This window comes from Uloborus diversus, chromosome 5, assembly GCF_026930045.1.
Source record: "Uloborus diversus isolate 005 chromosome 5, Udiv.v.3.1, whole genome shotgun sequence".
Classification (NCBI taxonomy): domain Eukaryota; kingdom Metazoa; phylum Arthropoda; class Arachnida; order Araneae; family Uloboridae; genus Uloborus; species Uloborus diversus.
Genome location: NC_072735.1, coordinates 178,092,344 through 178,113,746, shown reverse-complemented (window position 1 = coordinate 178,113,746; position 21,403 = coordinate 178,092,344). Strand labels below are relative to the sequence as shown.

General features: G+C 36.7%; 1 protein-coding gene across 1 annotated transcript; it reads left to right on the top strand.

The window, feature by feature from the left end:
* Positions 1 to 7,527: 7,527 nt before the first annotated feature.
* On the top strand, positions 7,528 to 20,033 carry LOC129223298 (loricrin-like). Its single transcript, XM_054857864.1, has 2 exons — positions 7,528 to 7,532; positions 18,206 to 20,033. The coding sequence occupies exons 1-2, from the start codon at positions 7,528 to 7,530 to the stop codon at positions 20,031 to 20,033; spliced, it is 1,833 nt and encodes a 610-aa protein (XP_054713839.1).
* The last annotated feature ends 1,370 nt before the right edge of the window (positions 20,034 to 21,403 follow it).

Here is a 21,403-nt window from a genome sequence, read left to right as displayed (position 1 = left end):
GTGTGCACGGATGGTGCAAAATCAATGACAGGAAAATTTGTTGGCTTTGTGTTGCGAGTAAAGAAGATCAACGAGAAAATTGAATGGACTCATTGCTGCATTCATAGACAAGGATTAGCATGTAAGCGTATTCCCGCAGAATTATCCGCTACTTTGAATGATGCGGTAAAAATTGTAAATTTCATAAAATCACGTGCCACAAACTGCCGTCTATTTCACGCGCTTTGTGAGGAATTGAGAAGCCTTCATGTTACTTTACTTCTTCACACAGAAGTTAGATGGCTTTGCCGTGGCAAAATTTTGACACGCTTATTTGAATTGAAGTCAGAAGTCCAAGCATTTTTTGTTGATCATCCATTTCACTTGTCCACTTGCATATTCGATCCTCTTTGGATGCAAAGGCTTGCATATTTAGCTGACATCTTTTCAAAATTAAATGAATTAAATCTATCCTTGCAAGGTGCAGTTGTTAATATTTTCGTTGTATATGATAAAATTAAAGCTATGGTAAAAAAATTGAATTTCTGGATCCAATGCCTGGAAATGGGTGAGTTTTCTTGTTTCACTTCTCTTAGTAGTTTTTTTATCAGAAAACTCAATGAAACTTGATGAAAGCGTTAAAAGAAATGTATGTGAACATCTGCAACATCTTGAACTAACTTTTGACGAGTATTTTCCTAATAGGCGTAACGTCCCTCTCTCAAACGCAATCCTTTTGAAGGAAATCCATGCTTAGAGAACACCCTGACATTACCTGAAAAGGAAATGCTCATCGAGTTATCCTGTGATAATTCATTGAAAACTACCTTTAAGGAGCTCTCGTTAATTGATTTCTGGCTCAGTGTAAGAAATGACCATACCGTTTTGTACAAAAAAGCAATTCGAATTTTATTACCATTTTGTACAACATATCTGTGCGAGAAAGGATTTTCCTCCTATACTTATCTCAAAGATAAATACCGAAGCAGATTGAATGCAGAGCCTGATTTAAGACTCAAACTGTCAGACATTGAACCAAACTTTCAGTTTCTTTGTTCCGTCAAACAGCCACAAATATCGCATTAAGGATTTTTTCCCCAATTTAAAGTATGCTTAAAAAAATAGTTGGTTTATAAAACTTCTTGTTTATAATTTTTCTTGTAGATGTAGTTTTAACTTTTTATTAATGTTTGCACTTAATGATATTTTACAATTATATTTTTGTTTATTGCAATCAAATGCTGCAAAACATGGAAAGCAAACATGCTGTTTTTTTTATTGTTTCTTACATGTTACTAATTTCAACATCAGGGGGTTCGCGAACTTTTTTGCGTGTTCCAAGGGGTTCGCAAAGAGAAAAAGGTTGGGAACCGCTGCCCTAGTTCTTGATACACATAGTTGAGTAGTCTGACCAGTAAATAGACGCTTAAAGCGAAATTCGGTTTTTAAAACTTCATCAAGTTTAGCTTAAAACCGTAATCCTTGGTTGCGGAATATGGGGGAACAAAATGCACAAATTTGAAAGTTATTTTGTAAATTACAGTGCAAGAGGATTGAAAATTGTATGTATTTTAGAATTTGTATCGAAGTGTTACTTCTTAGTTTTGGCAATGGCTTTGAGCCTTCTAAACATGACGAACGAAGTTATAGTGACTGTTTAAGAATCCATTTTTAACTAAATTTGGCAGGTTTTTTTTTTTTTTAATATCGACATGTGTTTCGGTAATAGGGGGCTAGGGCAAATGATTTATGCGTCATGGAACATGTTTCACCATGCTTTTTTAAATGCTACTTTTTTTTAAAAAATCATTCTTACATTAACGTACGAGGGTCGATCCAAAAGTAAGGTTCCCATCAATTTTACAAATATACAGTACTGTTTATTCTCATTGAAATTTACATCGTTGGAAAGAAAAAAAAAACGTTTCTCTATTTTGATACATAATCGCCATCTTTTTCTGTGCATTATTGTCAACGGTGCCCTACCTTCTCTATCGAGTGTCACATAATTCTACCGCCAACCCGTTGAGCAAGCGTTTCAAACCCTTCTTTGACTTCGTCGTCTTGGCCATCAAAGTGTTCTTTAAACTTAGGAAACAAGTGGTAATCACTAGACTCGAGCTCCGGACTGAAATCAAGAACGGAGTGGTTTGTTGACTGTCGTGTCCCACTCTGGCGGTGGAATTCTGAGACACTCGATACAGAAGGTAAGGCACCGTCAACAATAATGCACAGAAAAAGATGGCGATTATGTTTTAAAATAGAGAGACGTTTTTTCTTTCCAAAGAGTAAATTGCTATGAGAATAGACAGTGCTGTATATTTGTGAAATTGATGGGACTACTTTTGGATCGACCCTCGTATAATTTCTTGTCGGGGATAAAACTTTTAATGCCTTACTTAAAAAAAAAGAAGATAGTGCTCAGTCACGTAGTCGCGTTCACTCTCTGGTAGCAGACAGTAGGGGATATATGGGCATTCTAGGACAAGAGGCGCAAGTGCGCAGGGGATGACCTCCCCTGCGCCTGTGACCTCCCCCTGCGCCTGCCCTCCCCCACCGCCTGTGACCTTGCGTTGATCCACCTCTCGGGGCCGCCACGAGGGTTGAGTTGTTTTTTAGTAACCTTTCATGATGTAAGTTTTGGAATGGCAATACTTGTTGTCATGACAACTGGAGTTTTAGTTTTCGGGTGGCAACACTAAGTTTTTAGTTTTGGGATGGCAACACTTGTTGTTATGACAACTGGAGTTTTGTTTTCTCGGAATGGCAACCTGTTTTGATTCTTACTTTTAAGAGTGCTCGTGGAACTATTGAGAAGTTGGTTTTTTTTCGGACTTAGAATATTTCTGCGAATTTAATTATTTTTATTTTAGAGTGTCAGAGTCAGATAAAGATTACTTTTTTTTTTTGCTTCAAAATATTTGTATAAGGCTTCGTAAACGAACTTTTTGGGAAAGGGGTCCCACTTACGAACTTACGATAACCAACCCTATATTAAAAATTTCACGTATTTTACGTACATGGAAATGACTTCTCGGCTAAAACAAACAAAACTTTCTGACCTTGCCATTGAAAGGTTCGTCGTTGGATACTCAGTTCCTTTGAGATGAATTATTCAATATTTTGCGACGTTGGAAAAGGCTACCATGTAACGAAAAGAAATTTCTTGAAACTGTTAATACAGAAGACAAAGCCCACAGAATCGTCGCTCTTGGGAATTTAATGGGGTGGTTTCCTTCAGTCAAAAGTACTACTTTTAGTCACAGAAATTGATAGAATAAGCAAAAAAAATATGGACCCAGAAAATACTTACATTTTCCCAACAGTTATTTTTTAATTAATTTTTTAAAATGCCTAATTTTTCAAACAAGGCGTGGTCTTTATGACGTCATAAATGATGTCCTTTGGCGCATTTTTCACTGCTTTTCCACGTTATGATAATCAAGCAGCGAATTAAAAATTGCCTGTACGCTTGCTATCAACCCTATCGTTGCCAGTACTCGTGAGTAAAGATGCAAATTAAATATTGTGCTCTTCTGAATGGCAACAGTAAATGGCATTTCATCATTTGTGATGTCATCGGCAGAAGCGTTAAACAATGAAAGCGCACGGATTAAAGTAATTTTTTTTTTAAATATTGAACTTAGTCAAATTATTTAAAAATGGTCAGATCCTATGTTTTTAAGCATGCTCTTTCTGAAAAAAACACTTTTAAAATTTTGGAAACGACCCCATTATCTATCCCCCATTTACGATTACCACCTATCCCTCCATTGCACATTTTACCACAGTTCTTTCCGAAAGACTTCAAATTTTAAGAATTCAGTTTAGTATTTATAAAAGCACTGGTCATCAGGTTATAATGTGTGTGTTAGTAGTAATAAACATTAATTCTTTTTGAATGTGCTCACTTCGTAATTTTTTTCACAATTTCACGTTTCAATGGTAAACGAATAACGGCTAATACGAACAAATTCATGGGGTTTTCGAAATTTCGTATTAACCGAGTTCAACTGTATGTATAAACTTATCTTCTTTATAATCACTAAAATTAGTAAAACGTGTAACCACAGTAAGTAATACAGTTAACTGTTCAACTATATAAAAGCAAAAGAATAAATTAACTTTTTGTCTGTGTTCCAACAGCTTTTTATAACTTTATCAGAAACCTCTGTAGGGGAATGTGAGGCAAAGTGAAATGGTGAAATATTTACTCTGCTTTTAGCGCCATCTATCTAGTAATATTTTAATTATGTAGTAATACATGTATTCTATTCCAATCAGAAAAATATTACCTGTGAAAATCATAGAATATGATAATACAGTAAAACCTGTAAAGTTGACTACCCTTGTAAGTTGACCACCTGTCTATGTTGACCACTTTTATTAGGAACGGAATTAGTCCTATCTCATATAATGAAGGAAAACCTCTGTAACTTGACCACCTCTCTATCTTAAACACCTGTCTATCTTGACCACTAATGCATGCCAAATTTGGTTTGGAGTATTGTAAAAAACCCTTTGTAAGTTGACCAGTTGGATTTTTTTTTTTTTTTTTTACTTTCTTCAGCATGTTAGTTTATCTTATTATTTATTTATTTATAATAATAATTACTATTATTTCTTTTTTTTTTTTTTTTTGATAGCTTTAAAAGAATGTTTTTAATGCTTTGATGACATACTAGCATTTTACTAACTAAACAGCAGCATAAAGCTTATGCTGCTCTTTATTCTCCAAACTTGTTTTTCATTTGTTGTTCTATTTGAGATAGCTTTTTGTGCTCTGTTCAATGAAAATAGGTGTCAGTAGAAAAGTTCAAAGTCTTTTCTTTCAGTTGCAATATGTTGTAGCAACACAGGAATTCTGCTAAAAAGAGCACACCCAGATCTATACATTTTTGCCCCCCCTGCAACAAAATATGTAGGGCCCCTCCCTAGTGGCCAGCAGTGTCTAATTGTAAAGCAAATAAGCCTTAGTGCTAGGTTTTTTTCTTCAATTTCTAGGGTCGTTAGCTCTTTTAAGGACGCAGGCCCCTCGCACTGCGGGTATGCAGATCTGGACCTGCTAATGAGTAAAGTTACATGTTTCTGGTGCAAGGGGATTAAGAGATAGGACAGTTTAATTTTGCCTTTATGAACTAGGAGATTCGAGCTTGTTGCTTTTTGTGCTATAATTTTTACATAAAAAGGTTTCAAAAAGAAAGTTAGTTGAACTTGAGATTAATAAAAAGTATGAAATATTAAAAGTAATTAAAAATGGAGAAAGCCAGAGAAAATAAGCTGGCATATATGAATTTTCTAAAACTACAGTGTCTAATATAGTTAAAGACAAGGAAAAAATAACAAAATTATTTGAATAGTATTTTTAATTATTGTTTCACTTTCAATAATGTTAAACAATGAAAGTGTGTTGAACAGAAAGAGTAAGGGTGAATTCCTCAAAAAATGAATGCATGTTGCAAGAAATGACAAAAAAAAAAAAAAAACTCCCTTTATAAGTAGACCACCTGTCTAAGTTGACCGCCAAAGTACTGCACCGCGAGTGGTCAACTTACACAGGTTTCACTGTACATGCAATTTTCAAAAATTGATACTTATATTGTAATATTTTGTAGTAAGTCGGAAGTTATGTTTGGTATTATTCAATGGATATAGTTCTTGTAATTAACATTTGAAATATAAACTGAGGCCTTCTAATATTCGGTGCAGTATTAATTTTGTTTACATAAAGCTATTCGTATTTTGAATATTTTCTACAATTAGGCGAGTACATCCAGGGCAAAGTGAAATATTTAATTTCGTTTAATTATTTAATCATTTAAGTATTTACTGGTTACTTTATTAACATTTCTCAATTACTTTATTAACATATCTCAGTTTAGTAATACACTTATTTATTCCCTTATTCATTCACTCTTTTAACCACTCATTTGTTTGTCCTCATACATTAATTAATTTATTTATTTAATTATTCTTTTTTTTTTTCAGTACCTTTTCATTTATTTATTCAACCGTTTATTTACTGATTCATTTAATCAAAAAATATTTTTACAATCGAATAAAAAATATTTCATTAAAAAAATATTTTATTTTTCGCTTTGCCCCATAAAAAAAAGCGAAAATTTTCCACTTTTTTTCAAAGCGAAAATTTACTGTCAAAAATAAAAAATACAATTTCAATTGAAGTTTTATTATAAAATACAACTTTCTTTCTTTATGTACTGTAATTTTCAAAACAAATTTCTTAACCGTTCTTTTGGAAAAGGTACAGTCATCTTAACTATTTCACTTTTCCCCACGTTCCCCTACATCGAAACCTCCTGTTCTCGAAATTTTCTTCTGTCCAGCGAAATTCGAGATAGGTAGGTTTGACTGTATCACTTATACAAGTGCAGTAGTTTCGAGAATAGAATTTCTTGAAATCAGACTTTTTGTATCAACATTTTGTGTAGCGGTGTAGCACTCTTTGTACTGCATCAATAAATTTAATTTCAGTTATAACCTTTCTTATTGATAGTATTTTTTGAGCAATCACGATTGCTTATTGTTCTCACTTGACTGTTTTGATGTCCTTTGATTTTATTTTCCCACCGCCACCCTCTGCACCATCACCGTCGACCGGCTCCTCACGATGCTGCTCCTATAGCGAAAACCGTCTCCAGGTTGCATCCATGTCCTACACACATACGCATACATACACAACTACACACACACACAAACACATACACACATACACATATACATACACACAAATACCCACACATTCATGCCTGCACACAGACACAAACACATATGTCTACACACATAGACACAAACACATATGCCTACACACACATACACATACCCCCCCCCCACACACACACATTCATATACACAACTACCCACACACTTATGCCAGCACACAAACACAAACACACATGCCTACACACATACACATATTCCCTACACACAAACACACATACCCCCACACACACAAACACACACGCCTACATACACACACTCGTGATTGCGAAAAACATAATTTGAATTCAAGATGTCAAAATTCAAATTTTTTTTTTTTTTTTTATCCTGCAGAAATTTTCTTTATGCTCCAACACGATACAATGAAGACAAAGCGAACTGTGAATTTAAAAAAAGCAATTGGAACCATGTCTCATCGAAGGCTAATCGTGAGTCAATATTCATTAAAACGATTGTCTTGTGCTGTCGAAAATTGAGCGTGTCGCAACGGACTGTCGCAATGAACATCAAACCAACAGCATGAATTATTTGTCTGTTAATAATGGAATGAAAAGTGCCTACGCATATGAGATTAGTAATGTTAATTAAAATACCAAGAACCGATGACGTATACAGAAGATGCATGACTATTGGTGTGACTTTAAACCTGACGAAGTGACGTAATGTTTCTCACCTTTGCCATTGGTTTACAGGACAAGTACAAATACTATACGCAGACACAGGGAGTGAAAGGGGACGCAATAAGATATTAAAGTGCCGCACTAAAACAAGATGAAGTTTCTTATTATTTTTGTCATCATCTACAGCATGACGTAAGTATTTTATTTTTTCTTTGTTTTTACTTCTTTATAGGGATATGTAAAGGGCAAAGTTAAGATAACTTACCTTTTTTAAAGTGAACAAATTGGAATTTGTTTTGAAAATTAAAGTACTTAAAGTCAGAATAGTTTATCCTGTTGTACAATTTGCATTGAAACGTTATTTTCCGTTTCTGAAGGTAAATTTTTTACTTCCAAAAACATGGAACCATTTTCGCTTTGCTCCACGTATGGTGCATAGTGGAAAATAAAATCTTTTTCTAATGAAATAATTTTTATTGATATTTAAAAATACTTTTATTTAAATGAATGAATAAATAAATAAATAATGAAACAATAAACGGATAAAGAAAAATAACTAATTAATATATAGGAAAAAAAATTAATGAGCGACTAAAATCGTGAATGAAGAAGGTAGGTGACTGCTATGTTGACCAATAAGGCTTATCTTCCAGTTGTCTATGTATAACAGCGAAAATTCTCTAGATCGTTAGGTTATCGTTATCAAAAAGTCTGATTGATGATAACGCGTTGTCAACAAGCAGTTTGTTATCAACAGGCAATTGTGTAGCAACAGTTATTAGAGAATGGTCTTATAAAAATTATCTGATCTTATTTTGTAGCAAATTTTGTTTTTTTATTGCTCTCTGTAGTTTTTTCGTATAAAAAAAAAGTAGGTAAATCTTCCAGATTGCCTAATTTATCTAGTTGACGAATTCAGAAAGAAAAATGTCGCTCTGTACCGTCATTTTTTCCTCTGATTTGATCATTGTTTCCTCTGACCTAGAAAAGTAGACTGTAGCATAATAAAGCAATGATTAACACAATGAAAGACCCGGTGTTTTTATTAATATACCGAAGGATCGGTGCAGCAGCAGTTCTTAGCCCGGAGGGAGGGGGGAGGGAAGAGGCATGCTTCCTAGGAGAGCACAGAAGAATTTCAAGGCGGCGTCACTGCGTTAATCCATTCTAAAAACAAAATTAAAAAGTGAAACTAACTACTATTTAAACTTTCTACATTAGCTATCAGTTTGTTTGGCTCTCTTGGCTCCCTTAAGAGGTTTTTCGCATAAAGTTCAGGTGATTCCTATCAAGGCTGACGAGTGCTAAAAAGCACGAAACTGCAGTCCTCAGATGGAATAACTGAGCTGGCGGTGTATTTTAAGTTTTTCTGCCTTAGCCCTGGGCTTAGGGTGAAGCGAAATTTGTAGTTTCTTTTTACTGAATTATTTGATTCGCGTTTCTTTTATTTTTTGTATTACGTCATTTTAAGCCACTCCCCTTTGTAGTCAGTTGTATATTTGCTTTGGAAGTGAAAGCATCGTCTGTATTTGTTGAGGCGTGTGCCTAACCCCTTTTGTTTTGATATGTTTCGATAGTAGTTAGCTTTAGACTTCATTAATAAACTTATTTTTGTACAATGGCCTGACTTCATTGCACATTTGAACCACATTCGTTTTCAAGGGTGTTGACTTACTACAAAATACCATGCTTTGCCATCAATCTTTGAGCTGAACCGCACCACTGCTTCGGTTACTCATCTGGTGTGCTAATTCTACATTAGCTATCAGTTTGTTTGGCTCTCTTGGCTCCCTTAAAAGGTTTTTCTCCCCCAGCTCAGGTAATTCCTATTCCGGGCTGATGAGTGCTAAAAAGCACGAAACTGCAGTCCTCGGATGGAATAACTGAGCTGGCGGTGTATTTTAAGTATTTCTGCGTTAGGTCTGGCTTAGGGCGGTAACTTACTACAAAATAACTAGTATTTATTCAGTTTTGAGGTCACGTGTAAATAATTTTTGACGTTGTGTCCGTTTTGACAAGTACAAGATTCTCTGTACTTGTAGTATAAGCAGGCATAAAGCTAAAATATATCGACAAAAATGAACATTAAAAGTTACCTTTTTTACAAGTTGCAATTAACCATTCAAAAACTTTTTTACCGGAAAGCTCACAATTTTGCATTGAAAAAGGGGTTTCCCGAAACCTCGAAACACGTGTATGCAGTAATTTGCTAATCTTGTGCTGCAAAACATCGTTAATTTCCCTTCACTTATCTGCACAAAGGTGTTTATTTATTTCTCATTTAAAAACTTATTAGGAGCAAACCAAATCCTCCTACTCATGTTCTGAAAGTGGCTGGTTGTAATATTCCAACCTCAACTAAATCACTAATCATCTATTTGCATTCAAATCTTTTATCCCATGTGTTTCAATAAGAATGTGTTCAAGACGAAGTCAGGCAGAAATATTAAATTTTGTTTTCGAAATGATATTTTTTAAAACTTAATAAACAGCAGGGTTCGCCGATATATATCACTCGATATATATCGTGATATATATCACGATATATATTTGATATTTATTTTTTCAACTACGGTATTTTCAATGTAAATATTACATTAATCATAGTAATATTGTTCATTTGCTATTAAAAACAATCTAAACGTTATGCACTACATTTTTGATGCATTAATACATCATCAATACAGCAAAGTAATATAATATTTCTTTTTTTATATTAATTGTATTATTGGTAATTTAACAATTTTAAATCATATTAAAAGTGACTGATTACACATTGTAACGGATTCCGGTGCGACTTCCACTTTCTTGAAATGAAGACACAGTTCTTGATTAAAAATACAGGAAATTTATTTACACTATGTACAGGGAAGATCGTCAACAACTGCTAAATTAATCATCAGCAATTAAGCAAATATCACTCAACACCGTAAACTCAACGGTTACACACGTATTTACTTCCAAATACGAAAAACAACACAGCGAAATGCCTCGCAATAAACAGAGCTAATACACTCTCAGTACAAATTCTCAATCGAAACTAAACTTTTTATCATGCGTAACGGCCTTTTTATACACACCGAAAGAAATCTCTCAAGTATTCCAGAAAATGCTACACCGTTCCACACTTTCTTATTTCTTTTCATTCACAAACCTTATCAATGAAACGAGCTGATGTGTGCATCACATGACTTCCTTTTACTCCAATTTAATGTCATTTCCCCATTACTGGCAATTTTAATGTCATTTCAATAGTTTACCCTCTCTTTCACCAACAGTGGCCAAATAGAAAAATTTAAAAAAAAATCGCCAAGTTTTTTGGCGAAGAAGACAGGCGATATATCGCCAAATGTCCACCAAATTATAAAACCGCATGAGTTTACACCGAAATTAGCAATGATTCCCCCCCCCCCCCAAGGGTCAAAAGATCCCTTTAGAAACACCCGAATGCTACCAAAAAGGGAGGTGCACAACTAGACTCCACTAGGAGTCTCCGTACCAAATTTCAACTTTCTAGGACATACCGTTCTTGAGTTATGCGACATAAATACGCACATACATACTAACGTACATACAGACGTCACGAGAAAACTCGTTTTAACTAAAATCTCAATATTCATTCAAGAGTGAGTAAAAATGGAAATTAAGGTCGATTTTTGAGGTAAAAATTTTGTCGCGAATACAATACTTCCTTTTTTGTAAAAGGAAGTAAAAAAAAAACGAAGTCATATTTTGGTATAATTCTCTACGTAGTCTAATATTTTCGAGGGCCCCAGAAACTAGAGGGCCCTAAGGAGGGTTTTATAGGCCAAATAGCTAATCAGATCCGGATGTTCGCTCTTAGAAGAAAAAAAAATCGTCGCCAAGTTGGCGAAAAAACTTGGCGACCAAAAGCTTGGCGATACGTCACCAAGTGTTTACCAAATTATAACACCACTTAAGTTTGCATTGATATTAACAATGATTTCCCCCAAAAAGGTGCAAAAGACCCCCTTAGGAACATCCGAAAGCAACCAAAATAGGAGGTGCACAACTAGACCCCACTACGAGTCTATGTACCAAATTTCAACTTTCTAGGACATACCATTTTTGAGTTATGCGAGATACATACGCACATACGCACATACGCACATACACACATACGCACATACATACAGACGTCACGAGAAAAGTCGTTGTAATTACCTCGGTGATGGTCAAAATGGATATTTCGCGTGTCTATACATTCTTAGGCACTTTTCCGCATGTGGTCGAATCGAAAAAAAAAACTCAACATTCATTTGGGGGTGAGCAAAATGGAAATTAAGGGCGATTTTTGAGTGAAAATTTTTTCGCGAATACAATACTTCCTTTTTTGTAAAAGGAAGTAAAAAATCGGAGACCATAAATTTCAGCCGAATGTATAGGGGATGTATATTCATTACGGGAAACTATTTACAGGTTACGTTACTACAATAATTACTACTTACAGAATTTGTAACAATATTAAACGTTGGTCAGAAAAAAAGAAAATGTCTTATGACTGCGCACCAAAAACATGCATATTTTTTATTTCTGAATCATATAACTGTAAAAGTAGCTAACAGAAGAAAAATGAGAAAAACAGTTAATGCTAAATTAACTCCATTAAAATTGACAGAAATGTAAAATGAAATATTAAATATAAATAATGAGAGAAACCATAATTTTAAGTTTACATACAGTGATAATAATGTAAGAAAATAAAGAGTGATTTGGGAATGCGTTTACTAGTTTGAAAACTTTGATTTGTGTTGATTGAAAATATCGGATATATATCAAAATATCCGATATATATCAAAATATCGGATATTTTCGAAAATATCATGATATTTTCTAACCCTTATAAACAGTTTCAGCTATTCCAACTGGCTCCAAGTTTAGTTTCTATTGTGATTTTATATTGATCACCGATGGTGGTCTGATGGGGGGGAGGGAGCGTGAGCTCACATCAGTGCTCAAAGGGGGTGGGGGCAGAGTCTGAATGGTTGAGAACCCCTCGTTGGATATGATCCTATACTGCATATGCTGCACATCTGTGCAGGAACTTTGCGCAGAAGCGAATAAAAAAAGCAAAAAATGACGATTTATCAGTGTTCCATGTTGACAACTGATCTTCCTCCTTTTCATTGGCAAATGGTAAGATTTTTACCTAAAATTTAAGCTTAAGATAGCGATTATTACATCCCGTACCCCCGTAAAATGTAATGCCGGCTCCACACTCTCCAACGAGAGCACAAGACAAGACAAGGGGTAGAGTGTGGATGGGGAACTCGGCGCCTCTTGGTGTCTCTCGCGAATGTCTCGCGTTGCCTCCAGTAAATGTCGGTAAATTGTTCCCGAGTCAAAGGAGCGCGAGAGGCTACTGCAGCGCCATCTGTCCGCCGCGCGGAATTTACTTTGTTTTGGTTTTCAGAAAGCAAATCGCAGTTCGCCATGTCTAATAATTAGGTTTGGAACAACTCTTTGGAGTTGAAATTTTTGGAAATTTTTCAAACCGAGCCTATAATTTGGAACGCAAAGCACACAGATCGTAAAAATAAGCAAAAGGTTTGATGCATGGAATCGCATTTCTTCTGGCTGCTTCTTATGTAAAATGACCCCTTGTTTCCAAATACGACCACCTTTCCCCCATCTCGGCCCCATTTTAGATTTTCCCCCACCCCTTCTTTAAATCAGAGACATTTTTTTTAAACTGGGGAGGGGGAAAAGAGCATTACAATAACCGTAAACATTACCCATAATGACTAGAGATGTGCAAAGCTCAAAATTTTTTGTATATGTAGCAACAAATAAAACTTGCCCCCCCCCCCCCCAAATTCAAAAATGGGGGATTTTCTACAAAAATCGGTACGTGTAGGAGGAAAACGGAGATCATATTTGGATTCAGGGGGTCAATTAGCAGAAGAATCAGGCGGAATAGCCTCAGAATCATTTGAAAGTTTTTTTTGCTGCGCAGTGTGTTTGGGGGGGGGGAGTGGCCCCATGTTTTCCTTTTTGCCACATATGCACAAGATTTTGAGCTTTGCACATCTCTTACGGTTAATGTTTACAGTTAATATAATGCTCTTTTCCCCTTCCAAATTAAAAAAAAAAAGGCTCTGAATCAGAGGAGGGGTATGGGAAGTTCTAAAAAGGGGGCGAGATGGGGGGAAAGTGGTCGTATTTGGAAACAAGGGGTCATTTTACCTTAGAATCAGCCAGAAGAATGTCTTTTCGAATGAAAACCTGCGATTCAACTCGTATGCAACGTGCGACATGCACAAGACACTTTTTTTTTTTAATTTGTTTTACATCGCGAAATTTTTTTTGGATATAGGAGTCATTCATAGAAGAGAGTCTTATACTCTCATTCTGCACCGAAATTTTTTTTACAAACATCTTTTTTAAAAGAGCAGAATAAAAAGATCGTTTTTCGTTATTTTTCTAATATTTTGTGGGGGGGGGGGGGGTATACACCCCAAGTCCCCTTTTTTGCGATCGGTGTCCATAATCTTGAACTTTGAACTTCTCTTGCCCATCAAAACTATTATTAGCAGTTAATATAAAGCTCCTTTCACATCCAAAAAAAAAAAAAAAATACTTGCTCTAAAACTAAGGAAATTTTTAAAAAACTTGAGGGGGGGGGGGACTTTAATAAAATTGAATTGGGACGTATAGGAGGAAAACGGAGGTCATATTCGGATTCAGGGGGTCATTTTACATAAGAATCAGCCGACAAAATGTCAGAAGCATTTCGAAGGGGTTTTTTTTTTTTTTTTGCCGCGCAGTGTAATTTAATGCTATGAAAATCATGAGTACAGATCTTTATATTTTATTTTTATAACTAAATTGTATAATATTGCGGCCATTTTTGGTTATAATCTTAATTTTTAAACTCACATTTGTTGTCATAAAACAGTTTCATAAAAATAGCGGATAAACATATTTGTCAACCACCATCTCTTCTTCCTCGACTTTTTTTTCGCCTTCTTGGTGTTGTAAATGTGTAGGTAGTTGTATGTAAAAAGAATACAGGCACATCGCAAAATCTGCATCTACTTCGTGGTCCATTTTGTAAACAAACAAGCGGATTGACAGTTGAAACGCGCGCGAATGCTCGTGACATCACCGGTTTTTGCGTGCGCAAACACCTCGCCCGAGAGTGTGAACGGCTCTCTCGTTCAACGCTTCCCTCGCCATGACGTCACAGATCTCTCGGCAAAAAAAACCTCTCGTGCTTTTCAGGGAGAGTGTGGAGCCGGCATAAGAAAATTTGAAAAATATGCTTACATCGTCGTCATGTCAGCTCCTTCTTTTCTAATTTCTATTTTAATGGAACGTTCGCTTTTATTTATGACTCGATTTAAATATTTAGCTAATAATTTTACAAGTTAATGGATCATTTAAAGTCTATTTGCCGAATTACTGGGATTTTTCATTTGGCAGAATTTTTTTTAATTTTAAATGGCTTGGTTTAATTATTTAGAAAATCACATTTCATTTTATTAGTTTTGTTTCAATCCTTGTTTTCTGTTCAAGATAAAAAAAAAAAAAAAAAACACAGTGACAAAATAACGCATGGTTTCGCCAAATAAATAGTTTCTACGTATAAGTATAATGAAACATGCTAACAATCAACTAAACAAAAACAATCGCCAAGATTAATAATGTGCCGTAAAGTAGGGTAAAGACCCCAGTAATTGGCACTTTAAGAGTTTGTCCTTAAACTTACCTCTGTTTTCTCAGTACTTAGAAAAAAAAATACTCTCTTGCAAATATTTTTGTATCAAAGAGTGCACATCTGTGCATCTATTCAGTTCACTAAAAGCAAAAATATTTGAATAGATATTCTTACAAAAATGTTTGTATAAAAAGTTACCAAAATCACCAGTCATTGGCACCTGGTATATGACACCTTGTGATCCAGTGATTGGCACATGTTAATAAAAATGGAAAATCTGTTTATTTTTCACTTTTAGATTACATACAAATTTCATTATCATAAGAAACATAACTAATGTTAATTTAGAGTTGATAATTTTACATAAGTTAATGTTAAATGTCACATCTTAACGTTAAAAACGTATTTTAGAGAAATAACAATTTGGAATGTTACATGAAAAAAAATATCGTGATTATTGCTTTTTCATCAGTCGGCATGCAGTTTTCATTTTAAGAATTATAGCTGTTTTCACATGTTGTTGTTTTGTGCCAGCTAGGCTGGCGATTTGGGGTGCGTTGCTTCACTTTTCCAACTGTGCCGTAATTTGGTGTGAAGTCTAACTTCCACAGTAATCACATGCCATAGGGACCCGTTTATAGAGTAGGCAAACATACACAGTACAACAACCATTGAGAAGGAATACTAATGGAGGGAGTCATAGCAAATGTCTCAGTGAAATAAGCTTGGGATCCAATGTTTCCCAGGTCAGGTGACTTGTTTGGCTGGGAAGTTGTCGCGTTTTGGCACGCAATCGCTCTTTTGGCATTAAATATTTTTCAGAGGACGCGACGGCGCTTATTATGAAGTCAGGGCTACAGATCAGAGCAACTCTGGCTCCAACTCCTTTACCGCATAATAATAAATAAATAAATAAATAACGGATACAAATTTAGGCCTATCATTCAAACTCCCCCTCCTCACTTCTTTCCGGATTTTAAAATATAATGTAATTGCATTTTTCATGTATTTTGATGTTTATTCTTTGAAATGACGGGCATGTACAAATAGTTTAAAGTGTTCTGTTATTGACTGAAAATTTATGGATTTATATGTATTGTAATCAATGTTTTGAAATGATTTCATACGCAGGCATACTAGTATTTAAATTGAAGCGTAAAAATAGCAAATCTTTATTCTTGCGCATCTGCTGTTCACAGGAGCTTGGCGAGAAGCTACTCGCCAACAAAGCAAATGTACACAAAATGCTTAAGAGCCGTTAAAATAATTACTAGTTAAGTAAAAAGTATTTTTATGGAACTAAAATGTTATTTGCACTCAAGACATACAATGTTTTACAACTTTTATAGGTAAAATAAGTACAAAAATTTAAAAATTACAAGCTACTGTGGAATATTTACTCCTTAAATGCATATAAATGTTATTTTTTCTTTATATAGAAGTAAAAAACATTCGTACATGCTAGGGAAAAGTTTCTGGACCTCCTAGTGTGGCTTTTTCCTCACAGTTTACAATGCTAGAATACTGCACTATTACTATAAATCTAAGTTTTCCCTTCTACAGTTAAAGGTTGTTATCATACATGACTTCAGCTAATGAAAACTTCTTGAGCGGTTACGGTCAACTCGAAATTGCTCCCCAGGTCACATGGTACTGTTGCCGTATCGGGATAGTAGGGTTGCACTCTCTCCATCTATTCTTTCTCAATGACAACAACACAGTCACATAAAAGAAGGATAGGAGAGAGAAAGTACATCCATGCCCAAGCCGGAATTCAAATCCGGGACCACCTCGTCGCAGTCAGACTCCTCTGACCACTAGACAAGGCGGGCAGCAGCTGTTTTCACATAAAAAGGAACATTAAACCGATGATTCAAAGGGACCACACACACACACACACACACACAAAAAAAAAAAAAAAAACAGTTCTCTACAGTCACAGTATCTGACTGAGATGACAACACATATTTGCTTTTTATTTATTTTTTTATTTTAACAGTAGATCCTGGAGGATTTGAATCAGTAGTAGTACCCATAAAATATTTTTACTGCAAAAGTATCAGAAATCAAACTAGTGACTCATTGAACAACACATTAGGGACTATAAGCACATGTGCCAATTACTGGGGACTAGCAAAACGGAAGCACCACTAAATGGCATCCATCATTTCTCAAAAACCCAAAAAGAGACAAAAATTTTCTTCTACTCACTCAAAGTAACACCTTTCAACTAAACAAAACTTTTGACAACCAAAATTTAAAAGTCAGATTTTAATAAATTGATGTGCATGCTTCCCTTAAGCCAGAGAAGAAGCTTTTGCAACAAAAATGGCTGATTCGACACAAGCCACAATTGTTTCTCTTTTCTATACACTGCTACCATTTAGTAATATGAATTCAAGTTATAATCTTTAAAGTAAATGTACATTCAGTTGATATATAGCCTTCTACTTTTAAAAGATTGGATATGAATCTTATTTTATGACATTTATGTTGGAAGTGCTAATTACTGGTGACCTGCCAATTACTGGGGGTGTACCCTATCTGCTTCTAAGACAATAAACTGAAAAGGGTCCGTTCTGTACAATTGAAGGGACTTGTTGAAAAGGCCACATTTTTCCATAAGGCCATCTTTTCAATTGAAGGGCTCGAGGCAGAAATGTGACAAGCCACAAGGAGTGACGTTCCGATCAAAATTTTTGTTTCTCATAACTAAAATTGAACTAAACATGACAATGAATTATGTCTTTTGGAGCAAAACATATCTGGTTTTAGTATTTCAGAGTTAAAATGTATAATACCTTTGGAAAAAAAAATATACGAAGAGTTTTTTTATAAGTTCAAAACGGTCTTATGAGAAGATGTGGCCTTTCCAACAAGTTTGTATAATTAATAAATTAATATAATGTGGGCTCCAGGATCTAGTATTTTCTCTTGCGAACAACGACACTACCCAAAAGAAAGAAATAACAAGTTGAAAATGTTATACATTAAAAAAAAAGCTTGAAAATTAATGCACTTGTTACATGTATAAGAACTCAAAACTATTTCAATTTGCGATGAAAAAATAGAGAGAGAGTGTTGTCTTGGTAATTATGGGGATCCTAGGTCGCAAGACCAGTACAATTATTGGACCATCTCTCTCTCTGAATCAACTAATTTCATTTTACTTATTTTTTTTCAGGTTCCCGAGAGAGGCGGAATTCAAGGAGGCACAGGGCGGCGACGGTGGTGCTGAAGGTAACTCAGATGATTACCCTCCTGATAGTGAAGGCCCTGGTGGAGGTCACTCTGCTAGTTCCCCTCTTGTTGGTGAAAATGAAGGACCTAGCGGTAGCAGGTTCCCTAGAGGAGCTGCTGGTTCCCCTCCTATTGGTGAGGGCGAAGGCCCTGGCAGTCGCGGGGTCCCTTCAGGAGCTGGCGGTTACTCTGCTGGTCCTCCTCCTTTTATTGAGGTCGAGCGTCCTGGTACTCGCAGAGGTTCTTCAGGAGCTGGCGGTTACTCTATTAATGTTAATCCCCCTCCTTTTGTTGAAGGCGAGCGTCCTGGTACTCGCGTTTCTTCAGGAGCTGGCGGTTACTCAGCTGGTTACCCTGCTGTTGGTGAAGGCGAAGGCCCTGGTGGTTACTCTGCTCGTTACCCACCTTTTGGTGAAGGAGAAGGTCCTGGCAGTCGCGGGGTCCCTTCAGGAGCTGGCGGTTACTCTGCTGGTCCCCCTCCTTTTATTGAAGTCGAGCGTCCTGGCACTCGCAGAGGTTCTTCAGGAGCTGGCGGTTACTCTATTAATGTTAATCCCCCTCCTTTTGTTGAAGGCGAGCGACCTGGTACTCGCGTTTCTTCAGGAGTTGGCGGTTACTCTGCAGAGCAAAGCGGCTACTCTATAATGTTCCCACCGGGTCGTTACCCACCAAGCCATCGTTTCCCTACAGTAATTATCCCCCCAAGAGGTCATTACCCTTCAATTAACCATTTCCCCCCACACAATGGTTACCCTCCAAACAACGATTACCCTGAAATACGTTATTATTCGGCAGCAGGAGATTGGTCTGGTGGCGCGGAGGGAAACTCTTTCAGTGGTGAAGGCGGCAGGGTCCGCAGAGGAGCTGGCGGTTACTCTGCTGGTTACCATCCAGTTGTTGAAGGCCAAGGCCCTGGAAGTTACTCTGGAGGAGATGGTGGCTCTGGCGGATACTCTGCTCGTTATCCTCCTGTTGGTGTAGGTGAAGGCGCTGGCGGAGGCTGGGTTCCTGGCGGAGCTAGCGGACACTCAGGAATGTTCCCCCCAGGTCATTATCCTCCAAGTCATCATTTCCCTACGGCTATTATCCCTCCAAGAGGTTATTACCCTCCGAACAACGGTTACTATCCAATGAATTATTATCCAGGAGCACGTGGTTGGTCTGGAGGCGCTGGTGGAAGCTCGCCCGGTGCTGGACGCACTGGCAGTGGAGGCGCTGGTAGTAGTTCCGGGTTAGCTACTAAGATAAATGCTGCATTAGCTACCAACGAAAGTATCCACGGTGGCGCTGGATCACTTTACAACGAATGTGCCGACAGTGGCACCGGATCCGTTACCAAGGAAGGCACTAATGGTGGCAGTGGATTAGCTACCAAAGAAAGTGGTGGCGCTGCATTAGCTACCAAAGAAAGTGGTGGCGTTGCATTAGCTACCAAGAAATGCGCTGGCGGGGACGCCGGATCAACAACCAAGGAAGGTAGTAGCGGTGGCGCTAGATTAGCTAACAGCGAAGGCACTGGCAGTGGCACCGGATCAGCCATCAAAGAAAGCGCTGGCGGTAGCACCCGATCATCTAACAAAGAAAGCTCTATCGTTGACGCTAGATCAGCTACCAAGGAAGGCGTTGGACTAGCTACTAACGAAGGTGGTAGTGTGGAATTATCTACGAAGGCGAGTGCTGGCGATGACGCCGGTTCAACTACCAAGGAAGACGCTGGTGGTACCTCTGGAGCCGCTGCCAGTGGAGACGCTAGCTCGCTGAAGAACAGCTAAGTGGGAATATCCTTAAAGATAGAATGTTCTTTACATTAGAAAGGTGCAGTGATGACTTTCTTTGAGCGAACTCGGTCCATGGGGGAAGCTTGTTGTGTTCTACTACCTTTCCCTACTCAATATATAGTTTATAAGAAGTTTGTCCAAACAATGCTCAACCACAGCAGCCCAGAACTTTTCAGAGCAAGCCAGAAACTGTATGTTCAATATGCAATACGAATAATGATTTTCTTTTCCCTCTGTTAAGTCAAACAAATAAGATTATTCTTTAATTTCTGCTAAAGTGTTCATAAAAATTTAGTTTGACTTGGAACATCGGAATGAGTTGCTTTAGATTGACTGAATTCTATTTGATTGGATTTACAGTGGATTAATCCTTTTTGTAATATAAAACTTCTATTATTACTAATTGTACCAACTTCTATAATAAACCTGAATGAAAAACAAAACAACTCTTTCTTGCAATCAATAAACTGTTGAAACAACACTGATTTCAAAAGTTTTTAAAAAATGGCTACAGGCACGGTTTGTTACAAACAACCACCGCATACGAAATAAAAAGCATCAGATCCGTAATTGCGACTCTCAAGTATTATGGTTCCTTTTTGTTTAGTCAATGAAATGGAATACAGTGGACTCTCCCTATCTGAACAATCTTTAATATAAACACCCCAATATTCTGAACACAATTTGAAAGTCCCGGCGAAACTCCATAGATTTAACATAGGCTGACCTCTCTGTGCTCTGAGCACCCTATAATATGAACATCCCAGTGTTATGAACGCTATTTTTAATTCCCTTCAAGAATTTCCCCTCTACATACTGAACATGTTCACAATCAGTACTTGGGAATTCCAATGAACCAAATTGGAAAATCTGAAATACCTTCACAATTTTATCAAAATGATTCAGACTGATGAGTTCTAGTAAGAACGAAAATGCAGTCTCTGGGTGAGGTAAGCGGACTGCCGGTATATTGTATGTAGTTCTGCCTTAGCCTTGGCTTAGAATCGGTAACTTACTGCTAAATACCCAAGTTTTGATTCCAATTGATGAGTTGAACCACACCATTGCTGCGGATTCTCACTAGTGGGCCAAATTTACTTTACCTACCAGTTTGTTGGTACTCTCAGCTTCAATGTGATGACGTCTGCCTCCAGCTCTGTTATTCCCTAACCTAGACTGATGAGTTCTAATAAAAACGCAACTGCAGTCTCTGGGTGGCATAACCAGGATATCGGTATATTGCATGTGAATTATTCTCCAGAAAATGTAACTCTTGAACGCAAATATTTTTCAACTGGCAAAAATACCCGGCGTTGCCTGGGTCAGTAATAATTATGAGAAAAAATCGTTACTTGCTTTTTTTT